The sequence below is a fragment of the Abrus precatorius genome, unplaced genomic scaffold (genome assembly GCF_003935025.1).
Source record: "Abrus precatorius isolate BTA unplaced genomic scaffold, Abrus_2018 Scaffold7, whole genome shotgun sequence".
NCBI lineage: Eukaryota > Viridiplantae > Streptophyta > Magnoliopsida > Fabales > Fabaceae > Abrus > Abrus precatorius.
The window spans coordinates 6,814,889-6,835,256 of record NW_020874417.1 but is presented as its reverse complement, the minus strand read 5'-3'; the positions used below and the strand labels follow the sequence as shown (position 1 = coordinate 6,835,256).

The 20,368-nt window shown below is 29.6% G+C and overlaps 3 protein-coding genes and 1 non-coding gene across 8 annotated transcripts; 3 read left to right on the top strand and 1 right to left on the bottom strand.

Moving 5' to 3' along the window:
* The first annotated feature begins 324 nt into the window (after positions 1-324).
* LOC113871066 (sucrose-phosphatase 1-like) lies at positions 325-4,089 on the top strand. 5 transcript variants are annotated; one of them, XM_027507802.1, is made up of 9 exons: positions 325-379; positions 917-999; positions 1,112-1,411; positions 1,564-1,665; positions 1,802-1,996; positions 2,092-2,382; positions 3,171-3,357; positions 3,557-3,603; positions 3,686-3,990. In XM_027507802.1, the coding sequence occupies exons 2-9, from the start codon at positions 940-942 to the stop codon at positions 3,761-3,763; spliced, it is 1,260 nt and encodes a 419-aa protein (XP_027363603.1). In that variant the 5' UTR covers positions 325-379; positions 917-939; the 3' UTR covers positions 3,764-3,990. The 5 variants fall into 5 exon arrangements, with proteins under 5 accessions (XP_027363603.1, XP_027363602.1, XP_027363601.1 ...); XM_027507801.1 differs by having other exon boundaries at positions 328-379; positions 519-999; positions 3,686-3,996; XM_027507800.1 differs by having other exon boundaries at positions 330-518; positions 3,686-4,089.
* Positions 4,090-6,531: 2,442 nt separating this feature from the next.
* Positions 6,532-6,603, bottom strand: TRNAC-GCA. The gene has a single exon. It is a non-coding gene; the product is annotated as a tRNA-Cys (tRNA).
* Positions 6,604-8,562: 1,959 nt separating this feature from the next.
* On the top strand, positions 8,563-9,083 carry LOC113871388. The gene is made up of 2 exons (XM_027508481.1): positions 8,563-8,692; positions 8,833-9,083. The coding sequence occupies exons 1-2, from the start codon at positions 8,563-8,565 to the stop codon at positions 9,081-9,083; spliced, it is 381 nt and encodes a 126-aa protein (XP_027364282.1).
* A 10,443-nt stretch (positions 9,084-19,526) lies between these two features.
* On the top strand, positions 19,527-20,063 carry LOC113871387. Its single transcript, XM_027508480.1, has one exon. The coding sequence runs from the start codon at positions 19,527-19,529 to the stop codon at positions 20,061-20,063; it is 537 nt and encodes a 178-aa protein (XP_027364281.1).
* Positions 20,064-20,368: the final 305 nt, after the last annotated feature.

Here is a 20,368-nt window from a genome sequence, read left to right as displayed (position 1 = left end):
ACACATTAAAACTTCACTTTTTTAATTTTAAATATTTTGAATTACCTTATATCATAATTTTCTCTAAAAATGTGGATAAAAATAATAATTTGAGAGTTTAACCAGTACATAATCAATGAAAAAAGCAAAATTACTTAATTTTAAGAATAAATATATTTATCTAATCAATTATAAAAATAACACTTCTAATATATATATTTTTTACTCATATGATTCGAGTCTGAGACAATGCTTAAGGAATAATTATACAAAGCATGTAATATTTTTTGAATAAAAAAAGAAAGCGCAGTTTGTAGGATATATTCTGTATTTCTTTTTATTTACTACAAAATGCCTCTTCACAGACACAGAGGAAGCGGCAACGAATTTGGATCCAATTGTTGGTTCTGTTATAATTATCTCTCTCACTGCAATCCCTTCTTCCTCTATTCATAATTCCATTATAGCATTATACTCTATATTGTATTAATTATTATTATTGTATATCCACTTAACAATCTCTGTTCATTCTGTTACAGGTAATTCGCTTCACTCGCTCCTCAATTTCCTTCATCTTTGCTCCCAGTTTCTGCTTTTGTTTTTTATTTTTTATTTTGAATTATGACACTTTTTTTTAAGCTGAAGTTAAGTGTTTTCCATTTCCATCTCGGTATAAACCAACTTTTTAGGTTGTTATTATTTTTAATTTAGTTTCCCAGAAAGAATCTTTATGCTTTTTCGTTGTAGAATGAAACTGTGAGATAGATAGATGTTATTGTCATCATCATCATCATCAGCATTTGAGTTGAAGAGAGGAGAGCTCATGCACTCAAATGCATAGTCATTTATAGTTTATCTTTTTTTATTTGTTTGTTAATTTCTGTTCAGCAATTTACAGCATAGGATATCCACCCAATCTTACCTTTTCTAGTTACAGGATCAATTTGGGGATTGAATATCATGGATCGACTAAAATCTTCTCCACGGCTCATGATTGTTTCGGATCTCGATCACACAATGGTGTGTTTTTGTAGCAGCCCATGTTTTAATCCCTAATTTTATTGGTGTTATTGTTATTATTGTTATTGTTATTGGTTGAGATTTAAATGGGTTTGGTATGGTTTGGTTGCAGGTGGATCACCATGACCCTGAGAATAGTTCCCTTTTCAGGTTCAATGCGCTTTGGGAAGCCCATTACCGCAACGATTCTCTACTGGTGTTCTCAACTGGAAGGTCACCTACACTCTACAAACAATTGAGGAAAGAGAAACCCATGATAACTCCAGATATAGCTATTATGTCTGTGGGGACTGAGATTACTTATGGTAAATCGATGGTGCCTGACGATGGATGGGTTCAGTTTTTGAACCAGAAGTGGGACAAGAAAATTGTCATTGAGGAGACAAGCAAGTTTCCTGAGCTTAAGCCTCAGGTATGATTGTACGTAGATGGTGATCATGATGAATAACTTGATTGATTTCTATGGTTTTCACATTCAGTATTTTGTATTTGATTATGTGATAGTTATTTTGAGGTTGCATCTTAGAATGGTTTGGTTCACATCTCGAATAACTGATAGTGCAGGCAGAAACAGAACAACGACCGCACAAAGTTAGCTTTTATGTTGAGAAAGACAAGGCTAAGAAAGTAACAGAGGCTCTTTCCAAGATTTTGCAAGGGCGTGGGGTAAACTATAACGCTTTTATATTCATTGCTTTCTTCATGTATAATTTGTATGTATCATTTGAGTATAAAATTGGATTTTCTGGCATCTTACTTTGCATGTTTGTTAGTTCCATGACATTGCCTAATTTTTTACCAGTTGGATGTTAAAATAATATATAGCGGAGGAATTGATTTGGATATATTACCAAAAGGTGCTGGCAAAGGTCAAGCTCTTGCTTATCTGCTCAAAAAGTTTGAGACTGAGGGAAAGCCACCTGTTAATACTCTTGTTTGTGGTGACTCTGGAAATGATGCCGAACTGTTCAGCATTCCAGGAGTTTATGGAGTCATGGTTGGTGGTTTAGCATGTTTATTGCTGTATTTTACGTTATTAGTCAAAATATAAGATAGTTTTGCATACTGTATCTGTTTCTGTTCATTGTGTAGGTAAGCAATGCCCAAGAAGAATTGTTGCAATGGCATGCAGAAAATGCAAAAGATAACCCCAAGATTCTTCATGCCTCAGAGCGTTGTGCATCTGGGATCATACAAGCCATAGGTCATTTTAATTTAGGCCCAAACCTGTCCCCAAGAGATGTTTCAGATGTTGGACAAGAACATGTCAAAAATGCATCTCCAGGTCTTGAAGTGGTGAACTTTAGTTTGTTACTTGAAAAGTGGAGACGTGCAGAAATTGAGAACTCTGAGCTGTTTATTGCTGGTATAAAGGCATCCGCAGTACGTCTTATCCTTTATCTTTACAATTACCTATTGTGTTTTAATTTGTGTTTGCAGACTACTGGGCATTTGAAACGTTATCCAAAACAACTCCATTTGATTAAATTTTTTTCTCGCATGTTCTGAATACTCTTCTCCTTTTCGCTGCATTTTTTTTTTCTATACTCACATTTCATGGACTAGCAAGTTCAGAGATTTACAAACAGGAAATATAAAAGCAGAATAGAATGATATTATTAATTTTTTTTATCTTTATCTCAGGAACAATCAATCTTTGGATTGTTTTTACGCTTCTTAGTTTTGTTACATTGTTCAATTTGCTTTGGTATTTTTTACTATTTCCCCTTTTCTGAGTACATGTTGTTGATGAAGAATATCTTATGTTTTAGCATATATTTGTCTTTTAGAATAGCTTCCATCAATGCTAAGTTTTTCTTTTTGTTCCTTTTTATGCACAAACATTAAGTTTTAGCATTAGCAATATGGCCATTCTACATTTTGTTATATATTTCACATTCTTGCTAAACTGTTCAACCATTTCAACAACTTGGAATAAAGACATTCCCTGGTTGATTTCTAGGAAAATCTATTATAAGTTGCTGATGTTTTTTTTCTTTTTACCATCCCACCATAATTATTTGGATTTACCCTTTCTCATTTTCTTGTTTCTTGATCTACACGTGTTTTATTATTCCAGTAAAGCACTTGGACATGACTCTTCATTCTCCAGTTATGCAAGGCTTTCCTTTTTGAGAAGTATCTAAATTGTTCTTTTTTTCAATATGCAGCTTCCATCTGGTGTTTATATCCATCCTTCTGGGTCTGACCATAATATTAGGGAATATGCAAATATTTTTAGAAAGGTGTATGGTGACAAACAGGGAAAACAATTTCGGATGTGGGTGGATGATGTATTGGCTACACAATTAAGTTCAGACACATGGCTTATCAAGTTTGATAAGTGGGAGTCATCTGGTATGAGTTTTTATTACTTTTTGTCGTTTGTGCTCTCCCACCCCTTTATATCTCTCAAAGTAATCAATTAGATATCATGTTTTCATGTTGGTACCACTTTTATGAATAATCTATCTGATGAGACTTGTGGTAGGACATCTGCAAGGAAAGTACAAAATTTTGCTGCCTATCTTACCTTTTTAATTTGCCAACATTGCAGGTGAAGAACGGCGGGGTTGTGTGGTCACTACCATACTAAGCAAAAAGGTTAGTTGTACTTGTAATGCATTGACTGCTTTTCATGGGTTGTTTTTAATTTTTGCTGACATGAATGAAATTTGAGTTTCAGGATTCCGAGTGGTTCACTTTAGTGCATGTGCACCAGACCTGGTTGCAACAACCAGGGCAAGATGAATGGTTACTTTAGTCAGTTCCTACGGCTTATCCAAATTTCAAAGTGTATTATGACCCTTTTTGCAATAAATGTAATGTAATCCAATGACAAACTAATTTCTACATCTGAAATTCTTGAAGACATATCATCCTGTGAAGATGTCTCATATCATATGTATTTGAAATTTACTGTAAATCTGCTGGTTGCATAGCTTTCATGATAATCAAGTTTTAACATCCCAGCTTAAATATAGATAATTTCGATGCCGCATTATGTGTTGGTTTTTATCCTTTTCCCCCTTCCTTTTTGTTTGAAGGGGACTCATAATTTGCTTAATTAATAGAATAAAAAAGATTCATAGTAATTTTCTTCCAACCGAGTTAGAAAAAATGTGTTTCCTGATTTTTTATATTTAATCTTCTGTAAAACGTGACAGAAATTTGCACCTAGTTTATTCTGGCTTTACTTTCTAGTCTATCTTCAATTTGAGCTCCCTAAAGCTTAATACTTTTGATCGAGTGGTTATTTATTCTCCTGCAGAAAATCTTAAATTCAATTGAACAGCCTCTGAGAAATTACGTATCTTATGTTTTTTTTTTTTTTTTTTGGGATGATCAGGATAGAAATATCTGTATACACGCCTAAATCTTCAACCTAAACTTCCTGGGTGTTCCTTCTTTCTCTCAAATTTCTTGACTTAACCAGAAGACATGCATCATTCTCATGCCAAATAACTTGTTACCTTCAGCAACTATTCCAGCACAGTTTGAAATTCTCATTCTATATAAGAAAACAAGTTGTCGAAGTATTTGTTAGTGTCCAGGTAGCCAGCAGCCCCAATGTCCTACACAGAAAACTGCTATAATTCCTATTCCATTGTGGCACCTTGGGAAAATATGTTATTAAACCGTCGTTATTATGGGCCTCTAACTTAGCAGGGATATATTATAACAGAGAAATATTAACTATATATTCTCTGTTATAAGTTAAATTCATCAAAATACATGGAAAAATGTGTCATTATTATGGGCCTCTGAGTTAACAGGGTTATATTATAACAGAGAAATAGCAATATATTATTCATTATTCGTTAAAATTTAATAGTACATTTGAAGTAATGTAGATTTCATTAATTATTTAATAAATCTCATATATAATATTATGTTTTTCAATGAAATTAAGTTTAACAGTAAAGCGTAAATGAAAGAATATATTAGAGAATGTATTCTTACTACTTGCCTAAATGGAGAAATGAATCTTTTTTTATTTGGCTATGACCAATTTTACAACAACAAATTTTCATTCATACATTTGCATATTGAATAACATTTCTTAATAAGAAAAATTCTAGTAACATACTCTTTTAAATACACTATTCAACGCTTCTTTTCTTTTTTGTGATTGGTCAATATTTTAAAATGTCAAAATATCAATAAAATGAGTAATTTATAAGACAAGTGTTTTGATTTTTATTTTTTTTTGATAAAATAGACCAATCATATAAACTATAATCAAAAGAGTATATTACTAGCGTATTTCTTCTCAATAATTTTCCTTGGAAGCTCAATTGTCCTTCCTGTATTGAGTGTTCCATGTTTCTCTCCTGAAGTTCTATCACAATCCTTTAGGCATTTACATGAAATAAAAAGTGTCACCTTGTTAGAATCATGGAGCTAAATGTGTGTTAGAAGAAAGGGATGAATGAAAAAAAGTTTTGTTCCCCTTCTGTTTTAGCTATGGAAGATTCTTAGGCATTTAAATCGTGATACATTATGAAAAAAAATAAAAAATGTCAAAAAATAAAGTTTGAATTGAATTATAATAAATAGATAAAAAATAAAATTCATTAAAAATGTCTTAAAAAAATATAATCTACCATAGTTTATTTAATATAAAACTATTCAACTCATCTTTTTAAATATTTATGTACAACTAATAGACTTTAGATCACTTAAACTAATCAAATATAAAATATATTAAATGGTTCATTATCTATCTAATAATAGATAGTTATTAAAAAATTATTCATTAATTATTATTTATTGTTAAATTAGTTTGTTGGATCTATGTATGAATGAATTAGATATTAGTTGATAAATGGATTGAATTAACGTCTCTAAGAAAAATATTACTAAGTTACTAGGGAACTTATTTTAGAGTATTGCAATGAATTACCCTGTATGACCAGCGTTTATAAAAGAGGAATCAAAATATACTCTCACACAATCTTTTCCTAACACAATTTTCTATTTGATAACTTCAACTTAAGTTTTATTAAATAATTTAGACTGACTCTATTTAATAAGATTCCCAAGAATTTTACTTAATAATGAATTATTAAAAAAATGAAATATAATTATAAAGCTAGCACTTTTTTAATGAAAATATCATCATATCATTTTAAAATCTTTAGAGCAAAACATTCAATTTACTATAAAATTGCACCGTAAAAAATTTTAGATAATGTTTTAAAAGGGTAACTGTATATATTAGTCTCTCAAAATAAAAATGCTGATTAATTCAATCCATAATTTTATAAAAATATTACTTTAATTATTGATTTACAAAATAATAGTTATTTCAGTCATATATATATATATACATATAAATTATTTGACATTAAAATATTTTTATTTGAAATAAATATTAAATTAAAGAATATTTATGATTTTAAAGATTAAAATGAATAATTCCTCTTTTCTTCAGATATCTAGCCAAAAAAGTGTGATATGCTAAATATTTATAAAAAAGGAACAAACATATTGTGATATGCTAAATATTTATAAAAAAGGAACAAACATAGGGCCCAACCGGGTTCGAACCGGTGACCTCTTGATCTGCAGTCAAATGCTCTACCACTGAGCTATGGACCCTGTGATGCTCCTAAAGTTTCCTTTTCATAATATATTGAATAAAGTTTGTAACATTAAAATTATTCCACGCAAAAAAAAAAAGACAGAATAGCATCTTCATCTTCAAAGTATCATAGAAACTACTTTGAATTTAATTGAAAAAGTAATAGTAAACTCTCCTTTAAAATACCACGTTTTATATTAAAATTAAAAGGATTTTAAATTTATTTATAGTAAAAAAAAATGATGGTAGAGAATTATTTAGTAAAAAGAATACCTGTGAAATTTTTTCATTAAAATATAGAGATTTAATATCTTAATTATAAGATATCAACATTAAAAGTGAACATTATCAATACTTATAAAAATTGTGATAGACATTACATACATCATATTACATATTGCAGTGAAGGTTAACCATAACATTGCTACACGCTAGTCTAACATCAGTGTAAGAAAAATCACATAAAAATTTGTCTTTTAATATTAAAATTAACAAAAAGTATTTTAAAACCAAAGTTAAATTTAATCATATTTAACAAAATTAAAAAAATATTTAAGAAAAAATGTTAAATTTATTATAAAACAATTTCTAAAAAAGAGTATTAATTATTAATTTTAGTATGTATATCTTGCATTAAAATGAATTGTTATCAAACGTAAAGTTGTAATTTATATTTAGTAAAAGTAAATAATACAATGCATTAGAATTCTACATTTTTTTCATATGTACACATATTTTTTATATTAAAATTTTAAAATATTATTAAAAACAGATAAAAATAAATAAACAAACATAACAATGTGATAAAAAGAGTTAAATACAAGAGAAAATGTCAAATTTTATAGCACAACAGATTAAAGTGTTTTTGAGCTAAATTACAAGAAATTAAAGTGTAATTTATACCCCTCCAAAAAAAAAATATATTAGTAAGTATTTTTGAAACCTACCTATATTCATAATCTTATATTATTTGCCTATTTATTTTTTTAATGTTTTAAAGTGTAACTATTTCGAAAATAGCGAGACGTTGATAATTTTTTAAGCAATCAATGAAATATTTTTTTTTTCTATTTAAAAATTCCATGCATTCTTTTGCATGGACAAGTTGAAACATGATTATGTGCATATAAACTTTTTCTTGGGTCGACGGGTGATTATTAAATATGTTCATGGATATAAAATTTATAAGGCAGATGTGATCAATATAGATGAGTGGAGTTTCATGCAAATAAATATCTACCTTCTTATACTTTTAATTTTGAAATAAATAGAAAAAATATTAAGAACATCCATGTGCACATATATATTGAAGAGTAAGTTAAAGTAGTATTGGTGTTTTTTAATGCATTACAATAAAATAAGGAGGGCAATAATGTTTTTTTTTATTCATGATAAATTTTAATAAAAAAACTATATATATATATATATATATAACAGTGTTAATGTATTATTAAATAATTTTATTTACACTATAGAAAAAAAAAACCAAAAAAAATCTTAGATTGAAAATTCTAAGAATTTATTCCAGTCTCTATCTAGAAGAATGAACAAATATAAGGAAATTTCTTGACCCTAAAGTCAAAGATTCTTAAAATATCCAATTGTGGTCTTATATGCCTAAAACAAAATAGAAATAAAACTCTCTACACCATTTAAGGCCCTTTTTATTTGTTGTCAATGACTTATTGAATTCTCATGGTTAAAATAGGAAAACAAATTCAACCTTTTCCTTGGGAAAGCCATCCATTTTGTTACCCATCCTATCTATACATAATCAATAACAATCGCAACCTTTCTCATTTACTTTTTTTTCATAATAATTTTCTCGCTTCTAGAAATTTTTCCTTCTCTTTCCTTTCATATTGAGTACATGATTCTAGATTCTTTTTCTGAGACAGTGATATATAAATGCCTACACATAAGGTTAATATGATCCAAACCAAAGTTTGATTGTCCAATAACAAAGAGAAAGAATGATGGGGAGTTCAATGAGAGTTGAATTGATGACTATCTTTGCTGTATCAGGAAGCACGGTCCTTTTGGTTCATCAAGTCCACAAGCATTTGTTCAATAACTTGATTAAGAAATTTGAGTTTGAAATTCGAGGTATCTTAAACTTGAATGATAAAATTTTTTTGGACAGTGTCATTATTTTGATTCAATTCCTTTTACTATGCCTAGATTTGTTATATGTTACATGCTTGAAATTAAAAACACCTAAATCATGTAACTGTTGTGCTTAGAAGGTTCAATGAAACATAAAGCAAAAAAGAAGGTGCGGTTTGCAAAAGACGTGATGGAACTTCCAATGGAGAATAAGAGTGATTGTACAAATGTGACAAAGGCACAGCAGGTCGAGGATGAGAAGGGTGTGGTTATGCATGATAAAAATTGGAAAACTGAGCAAAATTTGAAGGATGTTATGCCTCCTAATAGGGTAGTTCTATATAGGGAGATTATGAAATATAGGAACCTTAAGGGTATGCTTAATTGTTGATTGTTTCTTCCTTGTCAACTTAATTAGCATGTTATGGATTCACTAATTTCAGCCTTGCATGAAAAGATCATTTAGAAAAGAAGTTGGACTCAAACATTAGGTGGGTATCCAAATACTTTTCAAATGTTTTTGAATGATCTTATAATGTAAGATTTTCAAGTGAGAAGGATTTGATGGTGTATTTGGCAAATCATCTTTTTTCTTTTTTAAGTAATCTGGGGCAAGGACCTAATGGATTGAATTGTAATTAAGCATACAATTTTGTATAGTATGAATAAACTAATTTATTTGATTCGGAAGAAGGTTTGAATAATAAATACTCAATACGAAAATCTTTGTATAAAATCAATTAATTTGGTAAAATAAGAGTTTGTAGTTGTGAAGCAAGTTAGATGAAGGTCCTAGACTTTTAGTTGTTTATAAAATTAAATTATTTAACCAAATTTATGTTAAATAACTTAAAAAATATATTATAATATTAATTTAAATAATTTATCTTTAGAATTTATGTTTTAATTTTAAAAGTATTTTTTATATGTTTAATTTATTTTTATCTAACAAAATATGTTATTGATAATAAAAAGATAAAAAAGAAAAAAATTGAATTGCTAAATGACAATAAAATTAATGTAGTATGACTTTAACTGTATAAAAGATAAATTATTTTTTAATTTAAAAAATAAAAATATTAGTAGCTAATATTTAAAAATTAAATACTTCTTTAGATAATTTTTAAAATTTTAACTTTTGAAAATGACAATTTTTTTTTATTTTATATTTATCAACTAGTTGATAAACTATAAATTTCCAAATAAACTATAAAGTATTTTTACCAGATATACCCTAAATAATAGGAAGAACTGAAGCGGTAAAATACTTATAAAAATGACAAAACTCAGATGCTGCTTTTCCAACAAACGGAGAAATTGACTGCAGTTTTCTCTTATTTCCATCAAGTAGTGCTGGATTACAAATCAATATTTAAAATTGCCACATCTTACTAAAGTGAAAATTTAATTTTAATTAAAAAGAAACTATAAAAATAACTAAGAAATTACTTTTAAATTTATATTTTAGTAGTCGTTGATCATTTTTCTAGACTAGTTTTAATTAATAAAAAACACTAACAACACTTATTAAAAAATTAGTACATAAATTTTACTTCAAATTTTCCTAATAACATTTTATCTAAGCGTCATTTCAAATCGATTTTCGCATAAATCAATATTTTGAAGTGCAGTGACGTAACAGTTTGTTCCGATTCGCAAGGACGATCCAGAGAATATTGTAAAGTGGATATGACGTCAGCTAAGTACCTGCAGGTCCATGTCAATCCTTTCAGCATCTCTCTCTCTCTCTCGGACGTTTGGAGATCAATTAATTATATTCAATATTATTTTTGATCAATTTATTTAAATTCAGATAAAATATTCTTGTAAAAAATATAAAAATATCAAAATAAAAGAAATAAATAATTTCATAAAACATAAAAAAATAATATTATATAAATTTTTTGTATAATTTAATTGTAGGAATAAACTTTCTTATTTAAATTAAAAAAAATAGATATCTTATGCATGAATATGATTGACTAAACTTATGTATTGTAGATAATATAAAAAAAAATTTAAGAAATATAAAACTAAATTTTAATATTTATTGATAAATAAATTAATTAAAATTCAAATAGTAAATATATTATGTTTTATATATAAAACCTTAATTATACAGGTTTAAAAAAATATATTTATAATTTTTTCAATGAAACTTTTCTTAAATGTGAAAAAAATGAATAGTTAGTGGGTTAAAAAGATGTGAATCGTGGAAAATAACATCATGCCATAGCATCACGTATTTTCACTTCCTTAAGCATAAACTTACAAATTTTATTTTAATAAATACAATTTTAAATTTATATATACAATAAAAATATATATCTTTTATTAAAAAAAAATATTAATGTAATAAGGCTTCTTGAAGAATTTTGTTTTTGCTATGGTTCTCCAAGAAGCGACTCTCGTGCTTTTAAGAAAGGGTTTAGATGCCGCTAGGGTTCTTGCCTTAGCCACCCAAACATAATCGATTCTGCGAGAAGATAGGCATGAAAGAAAGTGCTCGTTGGAGTGGAGGCTCTTTGGATCTAGGTCCTTACTCTAACAGCCACGAAAGATGGAAAGGAATGAAGGGGAGAAGCGTTCTAAGGAAGAAATTGATTTAATGGGTCAAAGCATAAAGAAGGTGAAAATTGCCTTAGATGCTTTGCTAGAACTGATGGCGGGATGCATGCATGAAGATCTGAGCTATGTAGATCTATCACTATATCATGTGTTCTCTAATCATAGATCTTTTGAATATGTGTCATATAAAGATAAAGTAATAGGAGTAAATGACCTAGATTTATCCTTAATTGATGATGAAATTGTAAAATTGGTGTTAGATGATTTTAATATAACTGTTGAACATGAAGATAATGAGGATCTACATAATACTATTCAAAATTTGTGTCCCGATCTTAGGATTCCTCTAGAGGACTATGAGGGGTGGTGCGCTCCTTAGAGATTTACGCTAATAGTGAAACTCCTTGATAAATCTGTTAGTTTTAGCTACCTTAATCAGAAATTGAGGGGAAAAAATGGTTCCCTGAAAATCTTGGATTTAAACAATGAATTTTTTTTAGTTAAGTTTGAAAACATGGAAGATTATAAGTTGGCCCTATTTGAAAGGCCATGGTTGATCTTGGACCACTATTTTTTAGTTCAGAGGTAGTGATCCCTCTTTAGGACTAAAGACTATCATCTTAAGCGAATTGCAGTCTGGGTTCGTATCCTATATCTGCCTATGGAACTGTATAATAATAAGTTTTTGTGGGAGGTTGGTTCATGTCTAGGGTCTATGTTGAAGGTTGACCCTTATACCTTGCTGCTTTTTAGGAGAAAGTTTGCTAGAATTTGCATTGAAATAGATCTTAAAAAGAAATTAGTTCCTGTTTTTAAAGCTTTAGGTCAGAAATTTAAGGTGAAGTATGAGAGACTACATTTAATTTGTTTTAGTTGTGAAAAATATGGTCATTAACAGGAGAATATTGTGTGGAGTCTGTTAAGACTAGTCAGCTAAGTAGGGAACCTAGGAATAAGATGCATAATAATACTGAAGGGGATGAGGGATCCATAGACAATAGTTCTAATATGGGTAAGGAAAGTAATGGAGGAAACTGCAAACGAAGCAAGAAAGGTGGATGACCATTTTGGTCCTTGGATGCTAGCTAAAAAGAATTTTAAGAAAAAATATAGTTCTTCCTTGGGTAGGGGTTCATTCTAAAAGTAGGAATATAAAGGAAGTCTCATCAGGGTCTAGATTTGATATTTTAGGAACCACACTTATGGAGTTGAACCAAGAAGAAGAGTCTAGTCACTACAATCCTTCAGACTATACCCAGTTTAAGAATTCTTCTGCTAAGGGTTATTTACCTACTAAGCAACCAACTAGGCCTCATACCTCTCTCAAAACTAAGGATCCTACTAAGAAAAAGGTTAAATCTAAACCTAATCCTAAAGTAAGCAATATAGGCAAAAAAGGGATGTATCCTCTACTTGTTTAGAACAACACTATAAGCAAGAAGCAAGTAGCTCTAATTTGTGAATCTAACAAGGAACACCATGCTTCTAATGAACACCTATTAGAAGATCCTTCATAGTAACCAAAAATCTTAAGTCATAGCATCCAGGACCCTATAAGCCTTAAACCTAATATTCTTTGGAAAGAAGAAAAAATTCCTCACTTAGATCTTATTGACAGAGCTCTTGATAGGACTTTAAAATTGGATCTAGACCAATCCATATTCGACCCTTATGGTCATTTTGAAATCGTTTCCTCCTTCACTCACAAGACTATGCTTAGTAAAGCACTTCCAATCTAAATCCATTTCACTCATACCCCTTTTTAATATATTTATGATTACTAAATCCTTCAAACCGGTATCACACTTTATCATATCATTTCATTTAGATATACTCCATAAAATCACATCATAATTACTCAGCAAGTTTAATAATATTTCACATTAAGTGTTCATCGTATAATACATATAAGCATGTTACAACCATTCAATCCAAATAACTAATCAGTTCATGCAATCAAACAAGCATATTTTCATTCATTATTCATACCATAGATATTTCATCCACATATTTTCATGAAATGTCCATATAATAGTGCTCTAATGAGCACAAAATAAATATTAAAATAGAATGATAAAATAGAGCCTTCCTTTCCTCAAAGACGAGTTTACGAAGAGATATTGAAGAAGATTAGAGTTCAAAGATGGAAGTTCTCCTAAATATCAAGAGATATCCGTAAGAAACAAAAAATACAAAAAACGATCAGAGAAAATAAAATTTAATCCAAAGAAACTTACTTGGAATCGTTTAGATTCAACATCCAAGCTTAGATTTGAAGAGTAACCGAAGTTTCTCAGGCTTTTCTCTAGAGAGAAAAAGAGAGAGTTCAGAGAAAATAGTGGAAGAATGTGAGTTTAGAATGAAATAAAATTTTCATGCTGGAAATCTCTTAAATACTCCTTAACCCGCACGCTTTCGCTTGAGCTATGGATATCTCACTTGAGCGAGATATGCAGACAATGGTCTCATCTAACATTTTCTGATAGGCTCGCTTGAGCGAGATGGTGTCCAGAGAGTATGATGTTTTTCCTGTGAGTCCTCACCTAAGCGAGCCATCTCGCTTGAGCGAGATCACTCTCGTCTGGGTAAGGTGACAATTGGCTGGATTTATCTTATCCCGCTTAAGTGAGAACCATCTCGCTTGAGCGAGATAGCCCTGCAACATCATATTTCTGAACGCTCAGTCTTGCCTAAGTGAGATTTGCCTCGCCTGAGTGAGACCCCATGCACCAGAATTCCTCTAAAAATCCTCCATACTCTCTTTTAAATGCATTCTAATACTACTTAATATTAAACAAAACATAATTTACCGAACAATGAAAAAGAGGGTGTTACATCTATTAATTGTCATGTGTATTGAAAGATTAGCCCACTTAATTTATGATAAAGTTAATAATGACAGCTAGGTGCCTTTCTCCTTTAGCATTAATGGTCCTAAAATTTTCCACTTCATGTTTGCTCATGATCTCATCTTGGTTGCCAAAGATGATAATCAAAATATGGATATTATTTCTAAAGTTTTAAATAATTTTTGTTGTGCTTCTGGGCTTTCTGTTAATAAGAATAAATCTTATATATATATTTCTAAAGTATATGATTATGCCCTTACTAATGACCTGAGTAGTAAATTAGGCTTTAGGAAGTCTTTCCATTTTGGTAGTTACCTTGAAATACCTATTAGTCATCTGAAACCCATTAGACAGGATTTTAAGCTCATAATAGATAAAATTAGGAAAAAGCTTTCAATTTAAAAAATGAACACCCTTTCCATGGCAGGAAGAATTACCCTCACCCAATCTTGCCTCATGAATATTCTTAATGATATTATGCAAGCTGTTTCTATTCTTATATTAGTGTGCAAAGAAATTGATACAATCTGTAAAATTTCATTTGGAGTTCTTTGAATGGGAATAAACGCCACTTAATTAGTTGGAAGATTGTTTGTAAATGCAAGTGTGAGGGAGGTCTAGGCTTTAGGGATATTCACTTAGTTAATAAAGCTTTTAGAATGAAACTATGCTAGAGGCTCATAACTTCCCCTAATGATTTATGGGTTCAAGTAATTTGTCATAAATATAGATTTACATTAGGAAAATCTCCTGTCTCCACAAGTTACCAAAATTTTTCCCTTTATGGAAAGGTATGCTTAATGTTTGGGATTGTTTCGGATCCTGGGTAATGGTATAATCCCTAGGTTTTGGAAGAATAGCTAGATTCAAAATATTCATCAATTATCTAATTTAGCCCTTCATCTCATTAATGAGGCTAAGTTAGAAGAGGTCATGGCTCTTTTCTCCTAACATGGTTGTTGGGATTGGAGGAGAATTAAACAATTCCTCCCTCTTTTCTATTTGTGATTTGATTGCTGCAATTGACTCGCCTAGACTTTCTAATACCCAAGATCAAGTTTTCTGGAGATTAACTAGTAATGACTTGTTTTCTATTAGATCAGCTTCTTCCCTTATTTCTTGCTGTACTGGTGAAATATTTGATAATAATCAAATTTTTAAATTAATATGAGATTAAGGAGGAGGCTCCCCTAGAATTTCTGTTTTCTTGTGAAAAGTTGTCTATGGAAGGCTTCTAACCAATGTTGAGAGATTTAACTGTAAAATGACTAATTGTTCCTTATGCACTAGATGTAATGAGGCCTCTGAATCGGTAATTCATGTCATAAAGGATTGCTATTTTGCTTCTCAGATTTTATCAAAATTGATTCCCCTAATAAGTGGATTTCTTTCTTTAGTCTAAGCCTTTCTAATTGGCTTTCTTTTAATTTGTCTGCTAACAATTTTCCTTTGCAGCCCTTTTGGGATATTTTGTTTGGCATAGTGACTTATAATCTGTGGCATAACAGGAATTGTACAATATTTTAGAACTCTACTTTAAGTAGTGATGCATTACTGCACAAAATTACCTAGGATTTTGATTTTCTTTCTCTTTGTTGCAGGGGAAGTCTGCAATCTGCTGCTTTGGGAAACCTCAAGGCGCAATTAGATGGCAACCTCCTCTGAACAAGCAATTTAAGTTGAACACAGACGGATCTGTTATGCATGATTGGGGTTTTGCTAGTTATGGGGCCTTATTCGTGATCACACTTGTGGCTTTATAGCGGCTTTTGCAATACCCTTTCACCTTGCTCTCCGCTTGCTATTGAACTTTGGAAGATTGTTTGGGGGTCTCAAGCTAGTCATTTCTCGAAACATCCATTTTATTTGGATTGACAGTGATTGTAAAGAGGTCATCTCTTTAATTACTAGCATTCAATTTAAGAATTATTCTTTATTTTCTATATTTTAGAAAATTGGGATTTTTCTTTAGAGTATTAAGTTTGTTAAATTTAGTCATGTTCTTCATGAAACCAATCAATGTGCTAACTATTTGGTTAGATTTGGGGTTAATATCGAGCTGTCTTCGATTTGTTTGATGAAACCCCTCCTTTTTTAAAATCTCTTCTTAGACTTGATTCTCTTAATTCACCTTAGACTAGAAAAAAAATATTAATGTTAAAACTTTTAACAAAACTTCTTTAATACCTATATATAAATATTAATAAAAAAATTACAAAAACTAATTAACAAGACAATTGAAAGAGGCAATTGAAAGAATCTTTGTTATATATATATATATATATATATATAACAAAGGAGTCACATTTTACCTAACTCTTGCTACTTTTATCCAAACTTTTTCTAAAACAAGTCTCATTTTAATAAAGAAAAATATTAATCATTAAATTAATTTTTAATATTATAATTTTTATTTAGGCTAAACTGTATTTACATATTTTATGGTTCAATAAATTTTTGGTTGATACATTTTCTCTTTTAAATTTGATACAGTTTTTCTTAATTTATATAATAATATACCATTATGGGTGGAAATTCACTTCTCGAATACTAAGTATTAATAATTTCACTCCATTCAATGTCTTATAATAATAGACAATGAGGTCTGTTAATTCAACTTTTAAATTAAATATTATATATTATTGAATAGATCAAAACTATAAAATTTTATATAATAGAAAAATAATTATTACTTCATTATTATTGAAATTATATGAAATTTTATTCTTGATTACTTAATTTTAGTATTCAATTTAATACTTAAAATAAAAAAAAAAAGTTGCCCATAATCAATAAAGTAAGTTATTAATTAAGAGTTATTTTGGAATAAGTAATCTTCACCCTAACATTATATGACTCTATTTGGGTAAATTTTTAGAAATTTTTATAAGAAAAAAAATTAATATAAAAATAATAAAAATTTTCTCATAAATTATAAATAATTTATATTTTTTATTTTTAAAAAAAATTTAATAAACTCTTTCTCATTTAATTTCTCTAAAATTTAAAGTGATAAATTATTTTTAATTTATGAGAAGAATTTTATTATTTTTATACTAATTTTATTCTTCTTTTAAAAACTTATATCTTTATCAATAATATAAGTTTCTCCTAATTTCTAGCGCAGTTACATGAATCAAAGAAAGTCAAAATAATATAAAAATATATTAGATGAAATTTCAATAAATTTATAAAAATATAAATATATTTGATCCTTTTCTTTAATCAAAATTATCATATTAATATAAATATTATAACAATGTTTATATTAATAATACGATGGAACATTAAGTTTTTATCCAATAAAAAAACTAATAAACACTTTATCAGTACATTTGTTAGTGTTAATACACAATGTTTATAATAATATGTAATTTTTTCATATAATCAGTCCCCTGTTTATAAAGTTGGAGTACTTGTATTTTCTACTTTAATACCTATTATAGAACATTAGAAATATTAACATACAATTTATTAAAAATTATAAAATCATAAAAGAAAATATTAATTTATGAGTGAAAAATAATGAGAGCTTGAAATTATTGAGATGGAAGATGGGTTGAACCTTTCATTGTAAATGCAGTTCCTTGATTCTATGATTGGGATATCATTGAGGAAGCTTGCCCTTATACAAATCTTATAACACTTTAATTTATGCATGTGAAGTTTATACTTTTAATTATTTTATCTATGAATTCTCAACCATGTGTTTTGAAACACGTAAAACTTAAAGAGAATTTTATTGCCAAAATCTTTTCGTTGGCATATATATCTATGGAAAGTTGAATCCAAATGGAATTCGAATTTGGTCTCTTTTCCATCCACGGAATATAATATATGATATGATGTGGACTTTTTAACATATAATACTCTAGTGATGATCAACTGCTTATATATCCAAACGTGTAAAAGTAATTTCACTGTTTTGTAAATATTAAATAATTTAATTTAAATATATTAACACTATTTTTTTACGCTATTATTTGTTTATAGATTATTATTATATAACAATTGTTATTAATTTTCAAAATAATTAATATAAATCAACAAAAGTTGGTCTTAATAGCAAGTAACTCAATATTATTTAAGTAAAATCTTAGATTTAAATTTTTGTATATGTAAAAAACTTCTAATAATAGATTTATTTAGTACATCTAAATATGTAACAAACTAAAAATACACTAAAATTAAAAACAATATTAAATATAAAAAACACACTAGTTGAAAATTTTAACTGTTTCTTAATATTTGAAGGCGTTGACAACTGCTAAATATTTAATCGGGTCCGATATTGGGCATCTCTCTAGTTTGATTTAAATAAATTTAAATTCTCAAAATTAGAAGTGGTTTTGAGTTATATGTAGGTCACCTTTTGGGTTAATTTTAACCTGATTAAAATTACATAATATTTTAATACGTTTTCTACAGTTAAAGATAGTGGTAAAATCAAAGTAAGATTTTACGTATAACATGATAATAGTTTTTCTCAAGATAATGATATTTTAATATTAAATTATTAAAAATAAAAATTTATACATATATAATTTTTATAAATTATTTTGGGGGGACGATTGGCCGCCCCAAATCTGTTCATGATCCTCCAACTTTTATTGTTGAGAATAGCTTAGTAAGTATTCTAAAATTATTTATTAAAGAATTAATGACCCAACTTCGGAAATTATTTTTACATTAATTAACAATAACTTGTTATTAAATTATTAATCTAGTCCTAATCAGACCTACACAACATTCAATATATATTACATCATCACATGATGTGGTCAAAATTAAACGCGGCAAATACAGTAAGGTACATAGTGGAGTCTAATTGTACGTTGTATGCCACTGGCATCTCCCCAATGTATGTGTCTTGGTCAATTTGACTATATAAGCTATCCTCTCCAAAGCCATAAAATGAAATGCATTAGAGCTGCTATTGCGTGTGGATTTTGAATTCAATTCAAGCATTTCTATTTCTAGAATAACACCTGTTTACATCATCCCTATCTCCAAATTCCACTCACCCCAAACCCAAAATAACCCAATTACCATCGACACCTTTTCTCTTTCTCATTTCCCACAATCATAGGGAACATTTAAGCAACACCACCAACCCACCACCCCCTCCCTCCTTTAAGATCTTAAACACATAGGGAACAAAGACAGAGGGAGAGAGGGGGAGCAACCCCTTTATCTTTTCTCCTATAACTGGTGCCTAATTTTGCAGTCAAACACCAAACCAACCTAAGAAAATAAAACCCATTTTGTTTTTCTCCCTTCTTTCTTCAGATTAACCTAAAGAAAGAAAGACAGAAGAGAAAAACATCCCACATGTTTAATCATTTATATTATTAGGGCGTGAAACCATAACTGTCTCTGTTCAGTCCGTTACAAAACCGTTAGACAGTTACAACAGAATGTCGAGGAGAGTTATCCTCCAAACGACGTCGTCGCAGAAGCGACAACCGTTTCTGCAGCAGAGCAAGAGTATCCCAACCACGCGCCTGGGCGAGGCGGTGGGAGGCACCGCCGCCGTGTGCTGCTGCTGTCCGTGCGGCCTGGCCACCGTCATGTACCTGGCGATCTGCAAGCTTCCAGCGAGCCTGTGCGTTAAATTGCTGAAGAGGAAGCGGCGGCGCCACCTGAAGGACGGACTGTTTCCGCCGCGGCGGCGGTGCTCCTGCGGTTTCTGCGACGACATGGGCGTTCGAATTTACCCGATTTGCAGCGACGACGACGAAGACGTGGCGGTTCTGAAGAGCCGAAGTTCTGTGGTGAAAGAAGATAAGGAGGTGATGGAATTGGAGAAGGAGATGTGGGATAGGTTTTATGGGTCTGGATTTTGGAGAAGCCCTTCTCAGAGAGATAATAACAGTAGTAACAACTCTTCTTTGTTGTCGCAGAGGATTGGAGGCAGTGTTTCTTTTCCCAACCTTCAGGTTCTTTCTGCTTAATTAATCCATTTATTCAACCTTGTAAGTTGTAAAGGAAACCAGGGTGGGACATATATCAGTTTTTGGAATCCGCAGGGTTTCTTCACGTAACAAGAAGGTTGCAAATTTTGGATTTTGTGTTATTCATGTGTCTCGCTTGTCACTGCCTCAAAATTTATCAAGGTCTTTTCATCAAAAATTAAAAGACTAAACCATTATATCAAGTAAATTAATTAAATAAGTTATATTTTTATAAATGTAAATTTTATTTTAAAAATATCTATTATATTAAATGGTGTAATTAATAGTCTGTATATTTAATAACA